This window comes from Labeo rohita, chromosome 6 (assembly GCF_022985175.1).
Source record: "Labeo rohita strain BAU-BD-2019 chromosome 6, IGBB_LRoh.1.0, whole genome shotgun sequence".
Lineage (NCBI taxonomy): Eukaryota > Metazoa > Chordata > Actinopteri > Cypriniformes > Cyprinidae > Labeo > Labeo rohita.
Genome location: NC_066874.1, coordinates 404,187 through 416,220, shown reverse-complemented (window position 1 = coordinate 416,220; position 12,034 = coordinate 404,187). Strand labels below are relative to the sequence as shown.

Sequence of the window (12,034 nt, the reverse complement as noted above, 5' to 3'; positions counted from 1 at the left end):
CAGCACAAATATCGACACAGAGATCGAACTCTGACTCCCTCTGCTGGCCGTCACATAATCACACACAGTGTGTGTGTGTGTGTGTTTTGTGACATATCAGGACACAAATTTGTATTTACACAATTCATAAAAACGGTGTGTGTGTGTGTATGTGTGTTTGTGTGTAGACGTATGTGTGTGATTTATTGTGTTATTTCTCTCACAACAAATGATTGTTTTGATGCCTTGTTGATGTCAATGGTTTGCAAGATTTGTCTTTTCGTCCACTCAAGCAGACAGTCTGTCCCTGACCTAATGAAGAACAAAAACATCTTTATTATGTTAAAATGTTATATGTTAAAAACATATGTACTCAGAATGTAATTATGCAACACACCATATCATGAAATTACTAACTTATAACTAAAATGTGACCCTGTGACCAGTCTTCAGTTGCACAGGTATATTTGTAGCAATAGCCAACAATACATTGAATGGGTTAAAATTATAAAAAAAAATTTTAATGCCAAAAATCATTAGGATATTAAGATCATGTTCCTTGAAGATATTTTGTAAATTTCCAACTGTAAATATAGCAAAACGTAATTTTTGATTAGTAATATGCATTGCTGAGAACTTCATTTTGGACAACTTTAACAGCGATTTTCTCAATATTTAGATTTTTTTTTTGCACCCTCAGATTCCAGATTTTCAAATGGTTGTATCTCGACCAAATATTGTCCTATTCTAACAAAGGATAGGATAAACTTTACATCATCTGAAAACGTATTTATTCAGCTTTCAGATGATGTATAAATCTCAATTTCAAAAAACTGACCCTTATGCCTGGTTTTTGTGGTCTGGGGTCACAGATGACTCAAGATCAATGTATAACATGTTAACTGTAACACACACAGACATAAGCATGTTTGGCAGAGTTTAGAGGACGAGTTTTATTTCATTGAGTTCAGACCACAGAAGACAAACACACACTGAAATGTACAGTACAAAACACTTATGACTGATTGTCCAGTCGAGCGCTGACGAGGTTAAACGAGACTCTGGATGATCTGAATCTGATCCTGATAGAGCGAGTGAAACGTTCGAGCCAGACTCACGAACGGAGCTTCATACTGTCCGATCTCCTTCTGCAAAACACAAACACACAGATTCAGTTCACATGTGCAGACAGTGAGAGATAGCGATGATGATGATGAAGATGCGGGTGATTTGGCTCACAGCGGACGTCTCGTGATACTCCAGCCCGTGACTCTGAGCCCACGACTGAGCGGCGTCGGCCTCCACCTCCCTCCTGGACGACAGGTCAGACTTATTCCCCACCAGCACACCTGAACACAAACACAACTGACATCACTACCACCGCCACTTCCTGAATGTCATCATCATCAGTATGAAACAGCAGTGAGTATTATCAATGATGGATTTTAGAAGTTTTTCTGGTTAAAACACTGAAGCCATTTGATCAAATGACACAAAATCAGTTTGATAAAATCAACAAAACATGATAAAAATATGATAATGAGATGCACAGAATTATTTTAGCATCATTTATATACTATTAGAATTTTTTATATTTTGAATTAGCTTTTATTTTTATATTTTCAGTTTAACTTTAGTCATTTTGTTAAAATGTACAAATCTTAACATTTCTAATTTGTCTAAGTTGTTTATGTTTTTCACCTAATATTTTAGATCAATTTTTATTTGATTTCTGTAAATTATTTTTAGTGGTGGTTAATGCTGGTGGCACTTGTGCATGTGAGTGTGTATGAGTGTGTGTCCATGACCTCTGACCTGGCACCTGCAGCCCGTTGCAGTGTGATCTGACCCTGTCGAGCCAGCGGCTGCAGCTGGTGAACGAGGCTTCGCTGGTGATGTCAAACACCACACACATGACCGACGGCTGATTCCACTGACACACACACACACACACACATCATTAGACACACATCAGGGTCACACTGACTGTATTCAGGCTGTTTTATTACCCTCACCATGTTCTCACAGGTGTCTGCGAACGGCTCCCGTCCGGCTGAGTCATAGATGTAGAGCTCCTGAGAGACACAAAACACACAGTCAATTAATCAATCAATGTACTGATCAATCAATAACAGGTATGATGAGAGTGTGTGTGTGTGTGTACCACAGCATCAGTGGTATCTGGGATGGACACTGATTTCTCCAGCAGCTCCACACCAACATTCTGCAAAACACACACAGTTCATTTCTGATCAAATCAATCGATCAGTCATCTGCATCATTAAAGGGTTTGATGCTGATGATGGGCTCATTCAGTGGTCGATGTGCTGTGATCCACACCTGTCCATCTCTCTGTCTGCCTGTTTGTTTGCTGCAAGTAATGAAATAGATGTATTTCTGAGAGATGTTTCTCTCTCACTGTAATGCAGGCATTTTTAATATTTTAGTTTACTGACAAGGCAGCTGTATATTTTCATGCATAAAGACCCAATTTATACAGTGAAAAAGTTTCTATTACATTATATTATTATTTTAGAAAATTATTAACATTATTATTTTCTACTGACTGTAGTACTGTACTGACAGATGTATTTTTTATTATCAAATATTTATTATTTTAATTAATTTTTATTTTAATTTTAATTTTATTTATTTAGTTAAATATTATTATTATTTATTTTTATATTTATTAAATGTTTTCTCTGTTTTTGTCCAAGCTTTTCCATTGTCCTAATGTTACTCTCTTGCAGGCCCCTTTGGGTCCCCGGGTCCCAGTTTGCAAACTCCTGCTCTAATGCTCCAATCATTTCTATTCAGTTCATCTCAGTACCTCTATTGACTGATGTTGTGTGCTGTTCTTACCATGGTGTAGTTCTTCTGAAAGACAGCGCCATCACTGCGGAACATCTGACACAGTGAGCTCTTCCCCACCGCCGCATCTCCTGGACACACACACACACACACACACTCATACAGTGTTGGGAAGGTACTTTGGAAACATAATAGGTTACAGATCACAAGTTAGCCTGTTTTAAATGTAATAACTAGTGTAACTATTTCAATTACTATTAATTGATTAAAAAAATATAGTTACATTTCAACTGACCACATTTAATTACTTTCTGAATACTTCTCTAAATGTCTAATGTTTCCAAATGTTAATAGGCAGGCAGGGTTCACCTTACAGTAGCACTCAACACTGATTTACTGTCAGACTTTCAGAATCCTTCATCACTTGAACTAAGATTATAATAATTTAATTTTAAAGCACAGACAAAATCATACTTCAACACCTATTTTTACTTTAAAATCGCTCCGAGATTAATTACAGATTTAAAAACCCAAATAGGAAATTAAACAGTTAATGAATAATTATTATTATTATGAAAGTAAAATGTGTGCATGTGTGTAAAAATATTCAGATGTTACCCCCCTTTGTCATCGTTCTTTAACTACACACTGTTTCTCAGTAACTGTAACAGCTTACAGTTACATTTATTTTGTAACTAAATGATGTCATTCTGTTACATGTCACTCGTTAGACTGTATGATACTTCGTATCAGATCATATAATCATTCACATCAGCATTCTGCGCGCACACACATGCGAACGAACGCGCTCTTACCCACGACCACACATCTGGCTCTTAATTTCACCATTAGGCAGAGCTGAATAATAATTAATCGATTACATATAAAACTGAACGTGTGTAGATTATCCCGCAACCGTTTCTTCCTTCCGCCACGGCAACCTGAGCCTAAAGCGTCGCTAAGCAACTGAATAACGCGCTGCTATTGGTCTAAACGCTTTACGCTAGTAATCTGAACTCTGCAATTGGCTGAACGGCTTGACGCTAAAGACGCACGTCACTCTGACGTTAACGTAACGGTTTTGAAATCCACCACTAGAGGCCACGCTTCACACGCGCTGCTAAAAATAACTTTATTCCCTCATAATCATTTATGTAAGAATTACTGAGTGAGTGAGTTTAAACCGCTGTTATTTAACACGAGTGTTGTTAAAAGATTAAACAGCTCAATGGATGGCGATGAGTCACACAGAAAAGAGATCTGGTTTAATCCAAACAAACAAACCTATAAAACAGCATTGTACGCACTCAAAGAGCATATGCCTGATGATTTTACCGTAATAAAGGAAAAGTGATGTAGAAGCAATTATAAAGAAACGGCACTGAATTAAACGTGGAATTCTGAAGAAGAAAAAATGATTTTTTTTTCCTTGTAAAACATACTGCAATAATCTTTGTTTTACATGCAGCTTTGAAAAATCATTTTACGTGTAAACTTAACTTTGAAAAATAAATGAATGAACAGTTTAAATAAATAAATTTGGAATTAAAATGTAAGGATTAGAAGTAGATTAAGAAGAAATACAACTCATTAAGTTAAACGGAATGAAAATGCATTTGAATTGATTGATTTAATTGATTGACATTAAACAAAAATATTTGAGAGCAATATCCAAAAGTAAAAAAAAAGCAATGACAACTTTGCAGCTGATTAATGTGAATGTGTGCAACGTTTTTGTAATTATGTATATGTTTCTAGTGCTGTCAAACAATTAATCGTGATTAATCACATCCAAAATAAAGTTTTTGTTTACATAATATGTGTGTGTGTGTGTGTGTGTGTACTGTGTATATTTATTATGTATATATAAACACACACACACACACACACACAGTATATATTCTGAAAATATTTACATGTATATGTATATTCATATAATTTATATATAAAAATATATTTAATATATAAACAACATTTTTCTGTAGTAGCCTATGTACATGCACGTGTGTGTATTTGTATATGCATAATACATATACACAGTACACACACATATATTATGTAAACAAAAACGTTTATTTTGGATGCGATTAATCGTTTGACAGCCCTATTTTATATAGATATACTCCTGATATGTTTGATTAAATCTACTGTTCTATATGCAATATGTTTAGTACTCAGTAAAATAAAAAAGAACAACGTCGCTCTCTAAGAAACGGATAGAATATATGCGCAAATACGAATGTAGCGCGTCGTTACACCGTAAATTTGTCGATGTGTTCGCTGCATCTGTATCGATCCTTCAAAGTTTGAATCTCGAACCCTCACGAGTACGCGCCGCACACGCCAGCGCGCGCTCCCGACGGTCTCTCCTCCTCTCCAGAGCGCGCGTTCGAAGCCGTGAGGGCGAGAATCAGCGGAGACATTCACACACACCGACAGACACAGAGACAGACCGACCGACAGACAGAGAGCTGTAATTAGCTTCTGTCTGTGATTAGTGTTGATTAGCCAGTGTCATCGGGAGCGCGGCGGCTGCGGGAGCGCGCGGGCGGCTGATGGACGGGATGCAGCAGGGCAGCGGCGCGTACGGCGCGGGCAGAGCCGGTGGAGCCTTCGACCCGCTCACGTTCATCCAGCAGCCGCACACAGGCCTCCGGATCGTGTCCTGGGTACGTACCGTTAGCGTTATCATGAGTGTGTGAGAGACAGCACAGGCAGCTGAAACACATCTGATGCTGCGAGCGACACAGCAGTCGCGCACCGGAGCAGTGCATGCGCTAAATGATGCTTTTGATTTAAATGCATGCTATTGCATTCAAGCGCAACTAGTTAGGTGTTAGAAAGGGTTTGTGTGGCGCTTCAGAGGACAGAAAATATCATTAGCTTAGTACAACAACAATATACGTCAATGGAAACTGCGTGATGTGCAAATTTGTGTGTGTGTGTGTGTGTGTGTTAATGGAGATTCACTGTGTGACGTTAATTGGTCTGTGTTGGAAATCATTTGGTGTTTAGATCTTCTCAACATCTGACAAACTGACACAAAACCTTAACTGACCCCAACACATGTGAACTCAACTGACTAGTCCTTCTGTACATTGAAAATGTTAACCTAACATCTAATGTATCTGGTTTTATTCAAGTCGAAATTATTATTTAGGCCAAGTATTGTTGAATCAACCTAAATACACTAATTTATACCGTCAGAACTAAATTTTATTTGTTTTATAAGGTAGAAATGAGACTTGCAGGTTACTGCTTTTTTTACAGTACAGTGATTCTCTGTTTCTCTCACCAACTGGCAGCATCCAGTTATCATGCACAACATGTAAACATATTAACATGAACTTATTGCATCTGACCATCATGTCAGCAAAAACACACTGTTTTGTTGCTAAATTATATGGATTGATCCCTATATTGATCTGCTCCACCTCATATATAATGAATGTGTGTGTGTACATGATGCTGCTGACTCTGACTGAACTGAATAACATGATAAATGCTGTAACATATGCAGTTGCATCCATTACTAACACAACAGCATCATCAAACACACACACACACACACAACCATATCCAGAGTCCAAATCCTGTCTGTTAGAGTTCAGTTGGACGTTTTGTTTTGTTTTTTTTATCAGTCACACTCAAGTTATGAGTGATGACATAAATTCTGCACATGCTCAGTAGAATAAAAAGTGATATTTTAAAATATTCAGATCATTTTGTTTTACAGATCATCTGTTTTATCTGTAGGTTAAAAGTCACCATGCATGACAGATTTCACAGACTGTCTTTTCATATTTATAGTATGTTTTTATTGACTTTTGAGCTGATTATTGTCTTTTGGAAATATTTGTATTTGTCTCATATTTGGTGAAGTTTGTATGTAGTTTCCTGTTTATTACTGTGAAGCTGCTTTGAAACAATCTGTATTGACACCATATGAATACTGATGAGGTTTGGTGGTTGGGTGTAATTGTAACACTAGCTTTAAAAAATGACTATTGACTAGGGCTGCACGGTTATGACAAAAATCATAATTGTCGATTATTCCCTTGAAATTCTAATTGCGATTATTAATTACAATTATCACAATTTAAATTGAATGATGTTTTGAATAGCTTTATACCATTTTTTGAAGCAACTGCATGCCACATTTGTATATATAGTTTCTTCTTTAAATATAAAAAAATACACACTCTCTCTGACACACACACACACACACACATCTGAAGAAAGCAGAATAATGTAAGTGTTTTTTTTTTTTTGTAATTGTGCCTTTGAACGATTACATAATTGTGGCATCCGTAATTGTAATCACGATTAGAAATTCGATTAATTGTGCAGCCCTACTGTTGACTATTCAGTCGTATTAGAAATGTAATGAGCAGTACAGACTTATCAGTATGTTTTAAAGTGCAGAACACGTTCAGAAGCTGAATGTTGTTGTTTTGTACATAATTTATGCTTGTGTTTGTGATGTAATTAGCTTGTTCTTTTCCATTCCTGCCAGAGCAGAGAGTCCCAGTGTCTATAAATATCTCCGTTCTTCTGCTCGTCTGTCCATCCAACCATCTCATCTCATCAGAGCAGGACCTGAGGCTCGTTCACACAGGACGGATCTTGTGTTCAGACCTGCCGGACAGCGCAAAATGCGACGTCTTGTGCTTTTAACTTAACATGCCGTCCTGTAACGGTTGTGACACGAGACGATGATGAAAAACACAATAGAAGAGAACAAGTCCAGTGTGAACGGCTGCTAATGAGTGCATGAATTATACATTAGTGAAGACATCTCGTAGAAAGATAATATTTATTCAGCAATTAGTTCCAGTTCTCGAATCTGATTGGTCAGCTGGGAGTGTTGATATAACAGTCTGACAGCACTGGGACTTTGATTGTTCCAGGCAGACTGTCAGTACATTTAGTGGAGATTGTACACAGACTCTTTCTACAAGTTGCATAGTTATACCAGTAGGTGGCAATATGTGACTGTATAAATAGTATTGAATCATTCAATTGAATTCATTCAACAACACAGGTTCGTTTTTAAAAACAAAATAATTGACTGTTTTTATGAATGAGTCACTGAATCATTCATTCAACCATTGTGTTCCACATTACTAACTCAAACTGAAACAACTGACTGCCTTTGTGAATAAATCACTGAATCATTTATTCATTCAATTTGTTCTGCAACACTGATTCATTTAGCAACAAAATAACTGAAGTCATTGAATCATTTGTTTACTTGACTCATTCAACAACAAGGATTCATTCAGAAACTAAACAACTTGTGTTGCAGTGGTTGTGCGGTGACTTTGGACTTTTTTTGGTAGAGCAAAAACAGTCTAAAATGTTGTTGAGAAGTTATTGAATATTATTATACTCTTGTGTTTTGAATTGTTGTAAAACATCATCACACAACCGTTCTGCTTGCTCATTACTCCAGTAGTTAGTCGTTAGTTCACACCGTCTGACCGCAGTGAGATTCACACTATGACGCTCAGCACACTTGGTTTCTTAAAAGTGAAAAAAGGAAGTTGGGTGTATTTCTGCTTAGTCTTTAACACCTGTGTGTTTCCGTTTTTGACAAACCGTTTCACTTGCTTTAAGCTTGTTTCTATATTTCTATTTATATTAAACCGCAACACATTTTGATCATTTAATGATGCCAAGAGTTTTCAATTGCTTCTGTAGTTTCAATTAGATTCTGACTTCAAGAGTTCATTGAAAACATCCTGTAACTGTCAGAAACAGAAATAACAGCATGACTAATGAATAAATAACACTCATGTGAAGAGTTTGTAATTGTGATCGGTGTGTTCTGTTGTCCTCAGCTCTTCTCGCTGGTGATCTTCGGCTGTATCGCTAACGAGGGCTACATCAACAGGCCTGATGAGGTCGAGCAGTTCTGCATCTTTAACCGGAACCAGAACGCCTGTAACTACGCGGTCGGCATGGGCTCGCTGGCCTTCATGTGCTGCGTGGTCTTCCTGGCTTTAGACGCCTATTTCCCGCAGATCAGCAGCGTCAAAGACCGCAAGAAAGCCGTGCTGGCCGACGTGGGCGCGTCAGGTAGATCTTCACACATGACCTGTAATACTCATGTTTGTACAAAACTTGTATATTGTATATTGTGGGTTGTATAAACCGTTTTGAAATGTTAAACACTACATTTTGAAGTAGAAAATCTGAAATAGTATTTTCTTGTAAAACATACTGTAACATACAAGTTTGAAAAACTCATTTTCCAGTGACTGTAATGTGTCTGTTCCAGCGTTCTGGTCCTTCGTTTGGTTCGTGGGCTTCTGTTTCTTGGCAAATCAGTGGCAGGTGGCGAAACCGGAGGACAACCCGCTGCGGGCGGGCGGAGACGCGGCACGGGCCGCCATCACCTTCTCCTTCTTCTCCATCTTCACCTGGGTCTGTACCTGCTGTAATTAAACACACGAGTGTTGTGCTGGAGCTGTGTTGATGATTTGAGGTGTGTTGGCGTGTGTTTCAGGGAGCGCTTACGCTGGTCTCTCTGGAGAGACTCAAACGGGTGTGTTTTGAAGAGGAGTATGAGGAACTCTTTACCCAGCAACCTCACACACACACATGAATAAACACGTTCCCTCCGAGTGTGTGTGAGTCATCCTGAAGAATGAGTCCATCTCAGACGCTCATTAAAGACTCAGAATGAGAACTGAGATGCTGAATTAACTTACATGTAGCTGAGATCTTTACTGATGCTTGCATGTTTTCAGCCATCAGAACTTGAGCACAGATTCAGATCTGCTCTGCACTGAGGAAAGTTATAGTATTGATCTTTGGCAGAAGTGTGTTAGTGAAACAACATTCACAGCCCATTTAGTTTCCATAATGTAGCTTATTTCCAAGTCAAACAGGATATTCAAGTCAGAAGTAATGCTGATGTGTGCTGATGATCACGTCGTTACTATAACCTGTAGATTTTCTGACTAATCAAACTGAATCTGATCTTTCTCTCTTTTCCTCATATCATATTTCCTTTCCTCATCCTTCCCCAAATTCTCTTTTTTTATTGCTCTATTGAACCCTAATCCATCATCCCCATGTTAAAAACCTCCTTTATCCGAACCTGCATCATCCAGGCCGCTCAGGCCTTCCTGGCGTATCAGAGGTATAAACTGGGTGCGGATTCGGCCCTGTTCTCTCAGGACTACACCGACCCCAGCCAGGACGCCGGCGCCGTGCCGTACAGCTCCTACAGCGCTGGAGACGCCCTGGAGAGTCCAGGAGGAACCGGATCCTACCAGCAGAACGGAGACAGCGTGTTTGACGGGCCGGCGGGGTACCAGCGGCAGGAGTACTGAACCACAGCAGGGTCACGGCACCAACTGACCCGCCGTACACCATTCTGACGAGCGGTAGAATATTCTGTAAAACTGTCCGTGCTACACAGATGGACTGATGTGTATTGAAAAAGTTGCACCTCAACATTAATGTGCTCACACTCTTAAAAATAAAGGTTCTTTACCGACATTGATGGTTCCATGAAGAACCTTTAACATCCATGGCATCTTCCCATTGAATGAAAAGTCCTTTATAGTTGAAAAAACATTCTTTAGTTCATTCAAATGTTTTTAACACTATAAAAAAGTGCTTTTAAGAACTGATCACTGACTTAAAGTCAGTATTTTAAAGACATCTAATAGACGTCTATTTGACATCTGATAGGAAACGTCCAATAGACGTACTGCAGATGAGCAAACTACGTCTTGCAGATGTAAATGCAGACGTCAAACAGACATCTCTGAGTACGTGTGCTATCTGGGTTGTCATGTTGAATGTTCTCTGAACATTCTGAAACAAGATGGAACATTTAAAATACATTAGATGACACTTTTAGGAACAATGGATAAATCATGTTTTGTGCTAGCATTTATTAAAGACCAGATAACTCTGAACAATACTAACATTCTGTTAGTATTACTGGAAAAAATATTTTATTTAATTTATATATTGTTTTACTTTATTATTCTTACTATTTGTGTCTTGTTTCTAGTCAAAATATATGAAGATGCATTTGCTAGATAGGCAAAATAACATTAGCTATTTAGTCTTCTTATAATCAGAATTAACTTAATTTAGTTTTGTCCCCCTGGAAACAAGACTAAATATCTAATGTTGTTTTGCTTATCTAGCAAATGCATCTTAATTTAAGACTTTTAGATATTCTGACTAGAAACAAGAAAAAAATGAAAAGCTTGATTCTTTAGGGAACCAAAACGGTTATTTTATTGCGTCGCTGTGAAAACCCTTTTGGAACCTGTGTTTATAAGAGTGTGAGAGCAGATTTTTTTAGAGCTGATGCTGCAGCAGAAGGTTTGACCAAATATTCCAGACGCTTCAGTTTTTCATTGTTTTCCAGAATATTCTACAGGCCTTTATCAGCGCTGCAGCTGTTTTCTTGAGTCTTGTGCAGGTGTGTGGAGGGAGTTTCACTGATCATAAACCGGTTTGCCTTCAGCTCCAGCAGATGAGCTGACACTGTCTGTGATTGAGCGCCTGCGTTCATACAGCAGACCGATAGAATCGACGTGAAATGCCAAACTTGTTTTACTTCCAAAATTTTAATGAAAGGAAAGTATTGCATTTGTACTTAACTGACTGGATGGTGAGGCTGTGGCTGCGTTCACACAAACACGAGGGATCGATGACGTCACTGAACAGGAAAGTTGTTTGAGTGGTGGAAAAGAGTTATTCCATTCTGATAGAATTATGCGGAAAAACTTACTATTATCTAGAATGACGAATTATTTACTAGACAAGGGACTCGTTTGAAGGAAGTAAACTGAGCTGGCTTTGATTTCGTGTTGAATCTTATGTTATATTTTCAGATGTTCTGTGCGGTGTGTGTGTGTGTACCTCAATGAAATGACAATTAAACGGTGTTCATAAAAACGACTAAAATATGAGCTCTGATGAACAAACACAAAACGGACGCCATCCGCTATCTTGGTGAAGTGTGTTGGATGAAGGGATGATTAAGCGTTTTCAAACATGACATCAGCTGCATTTGTGAAGAAATTCTCGTACAGTATATTCATAAGAGCTGTTGAGTTCTGTGTTTACTGTAAAACACCGCTAACTTTCAGGTACTGAAGACACACAGTTCGTATGTCAGTTGTTTCCACTATGGATTTGTTGAATTGTGTCAAAACAGAAAAACTGTTCATGCCAATATACCCGCTGTATGTAAATCGATATACAT

At 38.2% G+C, this 12,034-nt stretch overlaps 2 protein-coding genes across 3 annotated transcripts; one reads left to right on the top strand and one right to left on the bottom strand.

The window, feature by feature from the left end:
• Positions 1-873: 873 nt before the first annotated feature.
• ift27 (intraflagellar transport 27 homolog (Chlamydomonas)) lies at positions 874-3,742 on the bottom strand. The gene is made up of 7 exons (XM_051112733.1): positions 3,606-3,742; positions 2,842-2,921; positions 2,144-2,203; positions 1,995-2,054; positions 1,795-1,912; positions 1,219-1,328; positions 874-1,127 (listed from the first exon to the last, which is right to left on the bottom strand). Exons 1-7 carry the CDS (start codon positions 3,637-3,639, stop codon positions 1,029-1,031), a joined length of 561 nt encoding a protein of 186 aa, XP_050968690.1. The 5' UTR covers positions 3,640-3,742; the 3' UTR covers positions 874-1,028.
• Positions 3,743-5,145: 1,403 nt separating this feature from the next.
• On the top strand, positions 5,146-10,205 carry LOC127166987 (synaptogyrin-1). Of its 2 annotated transcripts, none has more exons than XM_051112730.1 (4): positions 5,146-5,459; positions 8,634-8,871; positions 9,074-9,219; positions 9,912-10,205. In XM_051112730.1, the coding sequence occupies exons 1-4, from the start codon at positions 5,346-5,348 to the stop codon at positions 10,131-10,133; spliced, it is 720 nt and encodes a 239-aa protein (XP_050968687.1). In that variant the 5' UTR covers positions 5,146-5,345; the 3' UTR covers positions 10,134-10,205. The 2 variants fall into 2 exon arrangements, with proteins under 2 accessions (XP_050968687.1, XP_050968688.1); XM_051112731.1 differs by having other exon boundaries at positions 9,302-10,050.
• Positions 10,206-12,034: the final 1,829 nt, after the last annotated feature.